General features: G+C 41.3%; 1 protein-coding gene across 5 annotated transcripts; it reads left to right on the top strand.

Annotated features, from left to right (window-relative positions):
• Positions 1 to 653: 653 nt before the first annotated feature.
• zbtb6 (zinc finger and BTB domain containing 6) lies at positions 654 to 6,313 on the top strand. 5 transcript variants are annotated; one of them, XM_031906811.1, is made up of 2 exons: positions 654 to 754; positions 2,141 to 6,313. In XM_031906811.1, exons 1-2 carry the CDS (start codon positions 666 to 668, stop codon positions 3,396 to 3,398), a joined length of 1,347 nt encoding a protein of 448 aa, XP_031762671.1. In that variant the 5' UTR covers positions 654 to 665; the 3' UTR covers positions 3,399 to 6,313.
• Positions 6,314 to 11,976: the final 5,663 nt, after the last annotated feature.

Genomic DNA, 11,976 nt, shown 5'->3' with positions numbered 1-11,976 from the left:
GGGCACCATTCTTTTCAAACAAAGAGGCTCTGAGCAGGAGAGAGGGGGGGCAGCATTGGGTACCAGAGTCGCTGCTGTTGGCACACTCTCTCAAAATTCTGAGGCCTATGAGCTTAGCAGGCCCTGAACTTGGTGGCACTGTATTCCCCGGAGATGTCCCTGGGAGATGGGCTCCTGGGGAATTGTTTCTTATGGCACCAGTCTGGTGTGGGCATGTGTAATATATCATTGTGCATGTGTAATATATCATTGTGCATGTACACCAACACAGAATGGCCACAGCAGTGGGAATTCAGGAGGAATTTACAGGTATCGGGAGCCCGGGAGGGATTTCTGTGGGACTCCCAGTTAACTGGGGACACTTTAAGTCGCCCACAGTCCCATATGCCTCACCCTGTGCTCCCCTATATAGATACTCTGGGCTTGTAATAGATCACTATGTCCCCCAACAGTCCTATTTACATTAAAGTGCTCTTGGCTGGATGACACTTTGTAAGGACAGTATTATAAAAGGATTTTAAGCATTAATGCAACATATGTATTTTTATTATTTTATTAACATAATTATTACAGCAGGAGGGGCCATTGGATGCCGCCACAAGCGGAGGGCTGTGGGCTGAGAAAGCAGGGCAAATGGAGAGGCGATACTGCCACAGCCCACAGGAATGATGGAGCAGAGCAAGTACGACTTCGCAAGGAGGCGGGGCCAGGGAAACGCTGCCTTGAACCGGAAGAAAGGGTGCCATGACAGGAAGTAGGGCGAATTGAGAAAACCTGACAGCTCAAAGCAAAGAGATTGCGCATAACTGTTGCCAGCAGTAAGGGAGATAAGATTTCTTAACAATATTGACCTTTTAAATCAGTATTGCTAGGAAATCCTTACGGCACGTCCACTCCTGCTGCTGCTTACAGCTAAGCGATCTCTTACTTTCTCCTGACAGGTCACGGATTCCCCATTCATCCTCCTCCCTGCGACTTCATACATGCCCCAGAATCGTTTATCCTCCGCCAGCCCTGCGGTTTGCAAGGTGTAGTAGGAGGGCGACATTGCAGGAAACCTATGAGATGAGCGATCAGGGGGAATGGAGGAGGGAAGGTTCTGTAGCCCATAAGAATGATGGAGGAAGGTTGCATGACATCACCGGAAGGAGGGTGATTGGAGGAAGCCGGGACCTGTCAGGAAAAAGATAGAGGGAATGGTCGAACTGTTACAGCAGTAGTGGGGGTTGTAAATAGATTTCTTAGCAGCGGTGAGACTTTAGGTGGCGAAGAGAGGAGGAGGTACTATAGATTTTTAGACACGTTCTAAAATGGAACTGTAAATGTAATCCTAACTGCGACTGGGCTAAACACTTCCCTATATGGCGTCATGTTCCTCCGCCCACTTCTTGGTCACATGGCTGTGACGTCACCACCCCCCAAAACCTGCTCCGTTCTAGCTGTTGATGGCCTGGATCCGGGAGGTGAGAGACGGGGAGCTGGGGAGGATAATGGCATCGGTCCTGTCCCTCTTCTCGGGCGCCTTTGGGGCTTTTACAGTGTGGCCTGGCGCTTCGCAGAGGATCATGGGACTTAGCCTGACAGGGGCGGTGATGTGGGCATTTGAGTTATGTGTGAGTGCCCAGGTAGCAGTGGCAGTGGTAGGAGAAGGTGTGCGTATGTGCCAGCACATTGGGTTGTGCCAAGTGCATCTATATTGTTGCCAGGTACCAGGCTAGGCACACCCCTGAGTGTTTAAAGGGAAATGCAGAAACAAAAATAAAATCAGTAGTATGTATGTATATGGAATAGAAAGTACTGAGGGCTTATAGTCTCAATAGGCTAAATGATTCCTGGGTCTGGGAACCATACAGTCTGCTTTATATGTGGTTTGGACCTGCCCAGTAATGCAACAGTTATGGAGAAAAGTCCATATTAGCTGCCCATAGGCTTCCACTGGGGGTGCGATAGGCAGCTGGGGGGCAGTACAATGGCATCTGTTGTTTGGAGATTGTCATGGTATGAAAATAACTATGAAGGTAATTCGGAGCCCCCACATGGTCTGAAAATCTTGCCAAATGAAGTTTCATACGATTATATTGTTGCGTGTAAGGCCAGCTTAAGTCTAAACACTTTACTAACAATTATATTCTCTTTTTAGAGCCATCACCATGTCTGATTCTGACATCTTGCACTTTCGGTTTGAGCAGCAAGGAGATGGTGTCCTGCACAAGATGAATATTTTGAGGGAACAGAATTTGTTTTGTGATGTTTCCATCTACATCAATGATGCTGAGTTTCATGGCCATAAAGTTGTCTTTGCTGCTTGTTCTACGTTCATGAGGGACCAGTTCTTGCTGAATCAGTCTAGGCAAGTGCATATAACTATACTGCAGAATGCGGAGGTAGGGCAAAAGCTACTGTTATCCTGCTACACGGGAGTCCTGGAGGTGAAAAAGAAAGAGCTTTTAAAATATTTGACTGCAGCTAGCTATTTGCAAATGGTGCACATAGTTGAGAAATGTACAGATGCACTTTCTCAGTACTTAAAAAATGAGCCAGAAACTCAGCCCTTATCAAAGGATCCTTCTGGTCTTGCTGAGATTGAGACTGCAGACAGCCTGGACAAAGACTGTGAGATTATTGAACTGTCTGAGGACAGCCCCTTAAACCTAGATTTCCAGGTCAAGAAGGAAGATAACGAACAGGGGCGAATACACAGCCCCATATCTGAAAAAAATGATATCTCATCTGTGGAAATTGACTACAAGGACAATGACATTTGTATTTTCAGGATGGACTCTCTTCCCGAGAGTGCTAGCAATGCAGACACTGAACAGTTCCCCCAGCCGTGCACCTCTTCCAAATCAAACATGTTTTTCTCCGAAACCCAGCACAGTTCAATCAACTCAACTGTAGAAAACCGCATGGTTGACGTGCCTGAAAATCAGTTTCAAACCTTCCAAGAAGGAGGGGATCCAGGATCTGGGATGGTGCATTGCCTACAGACAGTGACTGAAGGAGTCTCCTCATGGCGGCACCAGTGCCCCAAGTGCCCTCGGGGTTTTTTACACTTGGAGAACTACATGCGCCACCTAAAGATGCATAAACTGTTTCTGTGTCTGCAGTGCGGAAAAACATTCACTCAGAAGAAGAACCTAAACCGGCACATCCGCGGCCACATGGGTATCAGGCCCTTCCAATGCTCCGTTTGCTTAAAAACTTTTACCGCTAAGAGCACTCTCCAAGATCACCTGAACATCCACAGTGGCGATCGGCCATACAAGTGCAATTGCTGTGATATGGATTTTAAACACAAATCGGCTCTAAAAAAGCATCTCAGTTCTGTTCATGGTAGAGTTGGAGGTGAAAAGTCAAATTTGGACTCGATTACCAAAATCACCATAGACTATGATTAGAGTGTGTGTGTGACTGCATTTATATCTTGGATTATAGATCCCAATGTAGCACAAACAAAATATGTCTGATCAACCGTTTTAATATTTAGAAAGTTGGTCATGCCGTGTTTTCTCTAAAAATGGAAAGATACAGCATGAAAGCTTTCTTTTTTTTTTTTATTAAAAGGAAACCACTGCTCAAAATGGGGAAAGTGCAAAGATGTCCAGAGGGTTATATTGGCCAATAATACTGAGCAAAATTTTTAGATCGGTGAGTGGATTACACTTCCTGAAGAAAAACCATCATTCTGTGTTTATATTCCTTGACAGTTTGCACACTACAAGGCACTGTTGCATTACTGTCTGGCTCATAGCCATCATAGCTGCTCCCTTACGCATGCAAATATCCATAAATGTGGCTCCTTATGCTTAATCATTCAAACGCATTTTGCTAAAACTCTCAAACACACATTTTAAACATTTTAATTACTATAAAGTACTGTGTAACTTTTTGCTACTATGTAACTAGATGATCATGGTTACGGTTTGATGAAAGACCTAGGGGCCAATTTATTAAGCTATCTTTTTACCTAGAGGTGCTTACTGCTCTGTTTCTATAGATGTTAATGGGAATTATAACAAGCAACTTTATTTATTCATTTCCCCACTTTATTAAAATATTTTGGGGTTTTCGGCCTCATTGAAAATGGACAGAACAATGTGATTTTGGATGGTGTGTGACTTTTCTTCCTCGCCAAAATGCGACCACCACTATTCGGTTTGAGTTTTTTCATAAATAAGCTTCAGGGGAAAAAAAGATTGTGTAAAAAAAAAAAAAAAAAAAAAAGTTGCGTAAGTTTTGTTGCAGTTTAATTTTTACACAAAAATGAGTAAATAAGCCTTCCAACAATGCTAACAGATTTCTGAATCCAGAGCCACATTTACCACATAGGCACCCTAGGGCCTGTGTCTAGGGGAGGTAGCCTCCCTCGCCTCTCCCAGATACTTTCTGGCTAAATGCAGTGGCGGAGCTGCAGGGTAGTGAGGTCCATTTGTATTCCATGATTGGTGCATACACTGCGCTGCTGAGCTTAGGGTGGCACTGGAACTTTTTATAATGCTGTCTAAATCATTAATCACCTTCATGGAAGAAGTGAAATATTCAGTTTAAGCCTACTGGTAGACAGGATATTTTGCTGCTTGTTATTTATAAAGCTACCAAGTGAATTCTAATAGACTGACATTCATCTATCAATCTGGGTATTTTATGCGCTGCTACCCTACGGAGAATAGTGGTGGACAAACTGCTGCCATCCGCCTGTCACCACACCTTACTGCTTATTATACCAGCAAATGACGAGCACACACAGGTGTACCTCAATGGCCAGATGCTCCAGCTAGCATTTTTTCGCATATGTAGTTGCCATTCAGTAGAATAAAAAAGGATGGGGGTTGTCTGCCACTGTTTTGCGCCTGAGGGAAGCAGACTCTAAATAGGGAGTACATTTTCTGACACCCCACAAAAAAAAAAAAGAAAAAAGTGAAAGAGGGGGCTACTTTTGTAGTAGTACCACACACTAGATGGGTGATTTATTTAGATCATGTGAGTAACACATCCCTGTGTTGATTTTAACTACTGAATCACTGCACATACTGAGGCACCAGGGTAAGATTGTCACATTATGTGATTAGAAGGAGATATACAAATGTGCACTAGTGGGTTATATTTTAAAAAAATGTGTATAAGGACTGACACTCTAAAAGGAGAGAGAGAGTCTCGTACATTTGATAATCTTGGCAGTTACAAACATTCACCCTGCGTAAGTCTAAAGCTTCTTATTTCTTAATTGCTCAGTTCTTATACCAGTTCTGTTATTGAAGCTTTATCCATTGGTTTGTGTTTGAGGGTGTTACTCACAAGTTGCTACGAGTACGGGCACAGAAACGTTTAGCTTAGACTAAATGCACAAAAAAACACTCAAAAACACCATCTAAATTCATTTAGTTGCATTCAGTGTAGAAAAGAACAGAAAGATGAGGTTTTGTAAAAAAAAAAACAATATTTATTACATATAATAAATATAAAAAAATCAGATCCTCACAGATTGCTAGATAGGAACCACACGGACCAACTGGCCATACACAGGTAGATTAAAGATGCTGATTTGACACTTTTAGGCCAAGTTGTGTATCGGGCCCTTTGACAGGCTGAAAAAAATGGGCAGATATTGATTGGTTTAGAAATCCCATCAGGGCAAAGAGCACATCAGCTTTTTAATGTGGTTCTTGCCCCAGTGGCCTGCATTCCAGTCTTTGTGATCCATTCATTTGACCCAAGGGCCAAACAATCATATTAGCCCAATACTGCTCATATAGGGGGGAGATCTGCTTGTTTGCAGATTCTCTACAGATTACCTTGCTAGCCATACATTTATAGCTCTTTCCCCAACATTTCCACCTTGAGGTTGGCAGTATCAGGCCAGAGTCGCCATATTTTCCTGATTTCCACCCAGATATCAGTTGGGAAGGCCTGTCAGAGGGCCCCATAGATGGGCAAATAAGCTGTCATGGGCAAATAAAGCAACATTAAGGGTCCCATTTTCTAACATTAGTGTTTTTTGTTGTTTTCATAAATTGTGGTTTTTAGTGCTACAAATCGTGGATTTTTCTAATTAGCAAAAAAGCTTGTGAAAAAAACATGTAAAAAAAAAAAAAAAAAGACAAAACTACACCATCTAAAAGCTATCACGTTCACGTAAAAGGCTATGGGTGTTGTCCTAGTCAAACTGTTACAATCCTTATTTCATTTGGGGTTTTTTGTTTTTTTTTGTAAGTGCACAAAAATTCTTCCGAAAACAAATTTTCGTTTTCATTCTGCATTTTATTTTGTCTGTGCTTTTTATATTTGGATCTTTTAATAAATGACTAGAAATTCATGGTTTTAGTGGAAACAAGTTTTTTCCTGATTTCAAAAAAACAAAAGACTAAAACAACTAAAATCAGAAAGTTGATAAATCTACCCCTCAATGTTATTAAATATAACCACTTCCGTAGGTGGCTAAGAGAGTTTAGATAAATTAAAAAAAAGAAGACAATGAAAATTAAGTTAAAATTAGTATTGAATTCTATTAGCTCACCAGCTTCCATTCTAAATGTGAGTTTAAATCCGGGGATCTGTTGTCAGACGAGAGCAACCCACATTTAGCATATCAGTATTACTGGGATAAGCCCCATCTGCATATCAAGATTATTGTGCCTAATGCACTTATCACTTAGTGGATCTGAGCTTTTTTGTTCAAGCTCATTATTATCCCCCTTAGGCTAGCATCACACCATGCGGATTCTCAGCCCATGGATAAATGCAGGCCTAGAATCTGCCTCTACACCCCCTAACAGCTTTCTGATGTACCTGAACCTGGAGGCACTATGTTGGCCTGGCTGCACACACAGCAGATTTTGTTGCCAAAATGCATACTTGCACGTTCTGCGCAGGGCCGGAACTGGGGGTAGGCAGAAGAGGCAGCTGCCTAGGGTGCAACGATTGAGGGGCACCAGGCAGGAGCCTCTCCTGCCTACCCCAAGTGCTACTTTGTCATTGCCTCTGCCGCTTGTCATTAGCGGCGGAGGCAATGACCGATCTAATGGCACCGCCCCTCCTCCGTTCGGAGAGGTGGGCGGAGTTGGCCGACCGGTCGGCTTGGCCCGCCCCTAGTTCTGCGCTAAAGTCTGCTCCATGTCCTGTTTCTAACTGCAGGTGCAGGCACATCAGAAAGCTGTTAGGAGTGATTCTGGGCCTGTGTTTTATGTGCCTGGTGTGGTGTTAGCTTTAAATGTATTCTGTCATGATTGTGTACTTGTTATTTCGAAATTACACTGTTTACATTGCAAATAATTCACTCAACATTAAAATGTTGAACCAACAAATGTGTGTAGGCGCCATCTCAGTGCATTGTGCCTGAGTCTAAGCTTTCAGAAGGAGCCAGCGCTACACATTAGAACTGGTAAACTATTGTTTCTCCTACTCCCATGTAACTGGAGGAGTCCCAAGCCGTACTCAGATTTCTTACTATTGAGTGCTATTCTGATACCTACTGGGATCTGCTATCTTGCTCCCTTCCCATTGTTCTGCTTATCGGCTGCTTATCTTGCTGTGCAGCAGTAAAGTGTGACTGAAGTTTATCAGAGCACAAGTCACATGACTGTTCATCCTGTGAAATGAAGAATATGGCTAGCCCCATGTGAAATTTCAAAATTAAATATAAAAAAATCTGTTTGAGTTTTTGAAAAATGCATTTTAATGCAGGATTCTGCTGGAGAAGCTCTATTAACTGATGACTGAATGATTGTTTTTCCCATGACAGTATTCCCAATAAGGATTGTGGCATAAAGTCACATCAGAGCCTGCATTACCTATAAATACTCTTTTATGCAAAAAATTAACAATTTTACTGCAATGAAAATCCAGCTCAGCACCATCTCTTATCTTCTGGGAAAAGCTGGTTAATCCTGGGCTCCCTAAACAGAAATTGATAAATAGCAAAAGCATGTCCAACCCAATCTGAGGCCATCTGAGCTGCATGCCTATCTGCACAAACCTTGTTAATTACCTGGCGTGCTTGTCTCCCTCTTTCCTACTTTCTCTACTGCTTTAATGTTTAATCTTGTTATTGCTGTTTATTAAAACTGAAATATAAAAACTTACAAACAAATAAAATGTTCCATTTACCCCCAGTCTTTGTAACCTTTTCTTCGGGCAGTTCTCTAAGTACAAATATTACGTTCCAGGCCAATTTTGCTTCTTTTGATCAGATATCTGCAACATATTGTATACAGTGCTTTACCGAAAGATCACATCCACTGCCCCCCAATATCGAGGTGCCTGCTCACCAACCATAGAAGGTAATTCCGCTTCTGTAGCAAGATCATAAAACTGCGCAGGCACAAACTGTAGTATTGCACTTTGAAATGTATGCCAGTCTTATCCCTTATAACCCCTTGCAAATGCAATCCTACCACTGATGACAAATTAAAAGACCTATAGTTTTCAGGCTGTTGGTATCTCGCCATCAGTAGTCACATTATTACAATTATGTATATTTAAAAGGAAACATTTATTTTCTGGTTTCTTATTGTGAACTAGTATATGTAGAAAATAACCATTCAAAATATTTTTTCCTTGCTCTCATTGATTAGTTTACCTCCCTCTACAAATATTAGGAATCTCATCCCTTCTTGCTTAATTTTTTACTATTCACATATTTCCAAAAAATTTTAGCTTGCTCTTATTTGCTTCTTTGTACCTAATAACAATATCAGTCATCCCAGCCAACTCAAATGCCTTATTTTTTCCCTAGCGCTAACCTTTTAATCCGTAATGGTTTCTCTTTCCTTGCTGAAAGGTATACAGTATTTGTTACATAGCCAAGGGGGCACATTTACTAACCCACGAATCCGAATTGGAAAAATTCCGATTCGAAAACGAACATTTTGCGACTTTTTCGTATTTTTTTGTGATTTTTTCGTCACATTTACAACTTTTTGGAAATTGTCGCGACTTTTTCGTTACCAATACGATTTGCGCGAAAAAACTTAAGTTTTTTGTAGCCATTACGATTCGCTCGTATCTTGTCGCGACTTTTTCGTATTGAGCACTCGTAAGTGGCAGGCGAAACTTTCAGACTTAGCATGATGTTGGAAGCCTCCCATAGGACTCAATGGCACCCTGCAGCTCCAACCTGGCCCAAGAAAAGTCACCATACTGAAGCTTGAATGAATCCGAATCTTTCGTACTCGGCACGAAAGCTGCGAAAAAGTTGCGACTTTTCGCGCAAGTAGTAACACTACGAAAAAATCGCAACATTCGGAATGGCTACGAAAAAGTTGACAATTTTCCGAAAAATTGCGATCATTACGAAAAAAACGCAATCGGACGCATTCGGCCCGTTCGTGAGTAAGTAAATGTGCCCCTTAGAGTTGCCTCTGCAACATTCCTTCAGTGGAGTCCATAGTAGGATCACTGCTCATTAAATGCTCATTGAAGTCCCCCACAATAACAGCTTGAGCAAGAAGTGAATCCTATTCCATTTGTTATAGTAGCCAGGCTTCATTCTTCATTAATTGTGGGAAAACGCAAAGGAAGAACTTTTCCCACAATAAAGCCGGATTGCAAGTAATGTGTTTTAGTCACGGCGATCGTAAGGTAAGTAAAGGGCAAGGCATTTTTGGGAGATTTGTCACCCGTAGTAGTGAAGATTTAAGCGTGGGTGACAAATCTCCCCTTGTGCCATTGCCCTTATACGGGCAGTTTGTACCATTCACCAATGCTAATTTTCTTAGTAATCCTAATTCCATCTGAAATCGTTACCCATATGGCCTCCATACATTCACCAATCCTATCCTTGTTCATATTCTTAGTGCAGGGATTCAATTCTGGCTTTACATAAATACAGACACTTCTACCCATTTAAATCCCTCTGTCCCTCCTGAAAATGGTGTAACCATTTAGATTTTATATTTAATTAGATATCTATTATATAACTAATTGTGCCATTGGTACCAATACAGTATGTAACAAGAAAGCTGGGTGATGCCAATCCCCACCCAACCATATGTCTACCACATCAACCACATGCCAAACCCTGCCAGGGAGACAGCAAACTGGTTGTAGCCAAATGACAGATTATCCTATCCACTTCCCTAATAACCACAATCTATGTAGGCTTAGCCCTGGTCTCCTCCTACCACTACTTGCTGGTCTCCCAGCTGTAAGAAAGATCAGCATCATCTAAAACTGCTATTCCCTTCTTCACATTCCCATTATCCACGCACAGTCTGGCAACTCCTGTGAGATGCACAGAACCCAGGATCAGTCTCCCATTCCCACTTTCCCACACTAGGCCAAGAGACTCCTCCCAATATTCTTAAAGGACCCCAGTGATACAGAGTTTGCTGCTCTGGATCTGTAACTAGATCATCAACAGTGGCAATTTGCTCACATACATCACAAGTCCTGTTCCATATCTGCATACATAGATGTGAGTAATTTTATATATTATGTATGATACTAGGCCAAGACCAGCTTTAGTTTCTGATAAAAGCAGAAGCAATAAAAATGTTTCCTTACCTAGGAGTACTGATCTTTCATAAATAATTGACCTAGAAAGCTAGAAAATGTTTGGTTCCAGAAGCACAGAATCTACAGCAATGCCAACATGATAATATTAAGACAAAGCCATTGATTCTACAGTAAGTGCACTATATTCTATTTTAAATGAAAGCATTGTACAGGTATGGGACCCATTATCCAGAATGCTTGGGACCTGGGGTTTTCCGGATAAGGGGTCTTTCCGTAATTCAGATCTCCTACTAAAGTCTAAGTCTACAAAAAAATTTTTTTTAAATGGTAATTAAACCCAGTAGGATTGTTTTGGCTCCAATAAGGATTCATTATATCTTAGTAGGGATCAAGTACAAGGTACTGTTTTATTATTACAGAGAAAAAGGAAATAATTGTTTAAAATTGGAATTATTTGCTTATAATGGAGTCTATGGGAGATGGCCTTTCTGTAATTCGGAACTTTCTGGATAATGGGTTTCCAGCTAAGGGGTCCAATACATGTATAGTGTCTTATAAAAAATTAAGTAAAAGCAGTCTTTCCCACATTTAAACTCAATTCTTGGAAGAACTCACCATCAACTTTGCACTTTCAAAGACAGAAGGAACACATTTATTTACAATAATGTTTATAGTGAAATGCAGAAATCACCAGTACCACATTGCTTTTAATAAATTAGGATTGAACCTTAAGAGGACCAGGACACAAGCCAATGTTACACTGATACACGTATACACAAGTAATGGAAAACCTGTAACATGCCTGTTGTTTTTACCATCCCTGCCCAGTTTAGAGCTGAAGTCTAGAACAGCCGGAGAGTTACAGAACTGCTACGAATGCACTGGTAACAATCAGACATCATATATACACACCATAATTATGTATCTGTTGGTTGACAAAGGAGGGCATTAGGTGACCGCAATCATTGGAAACCACAGCAAAAAGCATAAGTTGTTTTTTTAAAGAACCACAAAAACAGATCATCTGAATGCTAAACAGTGTGACCCCTTTCCTATAATCTAGAAAAGCAGCACAGGCTGGCCTGGCTATGGCACCAGGAGCAGCAAAAATTTGGTTGCCCTAAGATGCATTGTTGAGCTTGTGGAAAAACCACCATAGCCACCACCCATCAATACACATAGGGCCCAAAGATTGTATGGGACCTGTTATCCAGAATGCTCGGGACCCAGGGCTTTCTTGATAAGGGATCTTTCTGTAATTTGGATCTCCATACCTTAGGTCTTCTAAAAAATCATTTAAACCCAATAGGATTTTTTTTTTAGGATTATATCTTAGTTGGGATCAAGTACAAGGTACTGTTTTATTATTACTGAGAAACAGGAAATCATTTTTAAAAATTAGAATTATTTTCTTATAATGGAGTCCCCAAGGCTTTCGTCCGATGGGATTTTCAATCCTGCCCAAATTATATTTATCCAATTACCTGCTAAAAGTCAGTCAGACAGGTCCCCTACACGGCCTAT

This window comes from Xenopus tropicalis, chromosome 8 (assembly GCF_000004195.4).
Source record: "Xenopus tropicalis strain Nigerian chromosome 8, UCB_Xtro_10.0, whole genome shotgun sequence".
In the NCBI taxonomy this organism is placed as follows: Eukaryota; Metazoa; Chordata; class Amphibia; order Anura; family Pipidae; genus Xenopus; species Xenopus tropicalis.
Note: the sequence above shows the minus strand (reverse complement) of the source record. Positions and strands in the feature narration are given on the sequence as shown.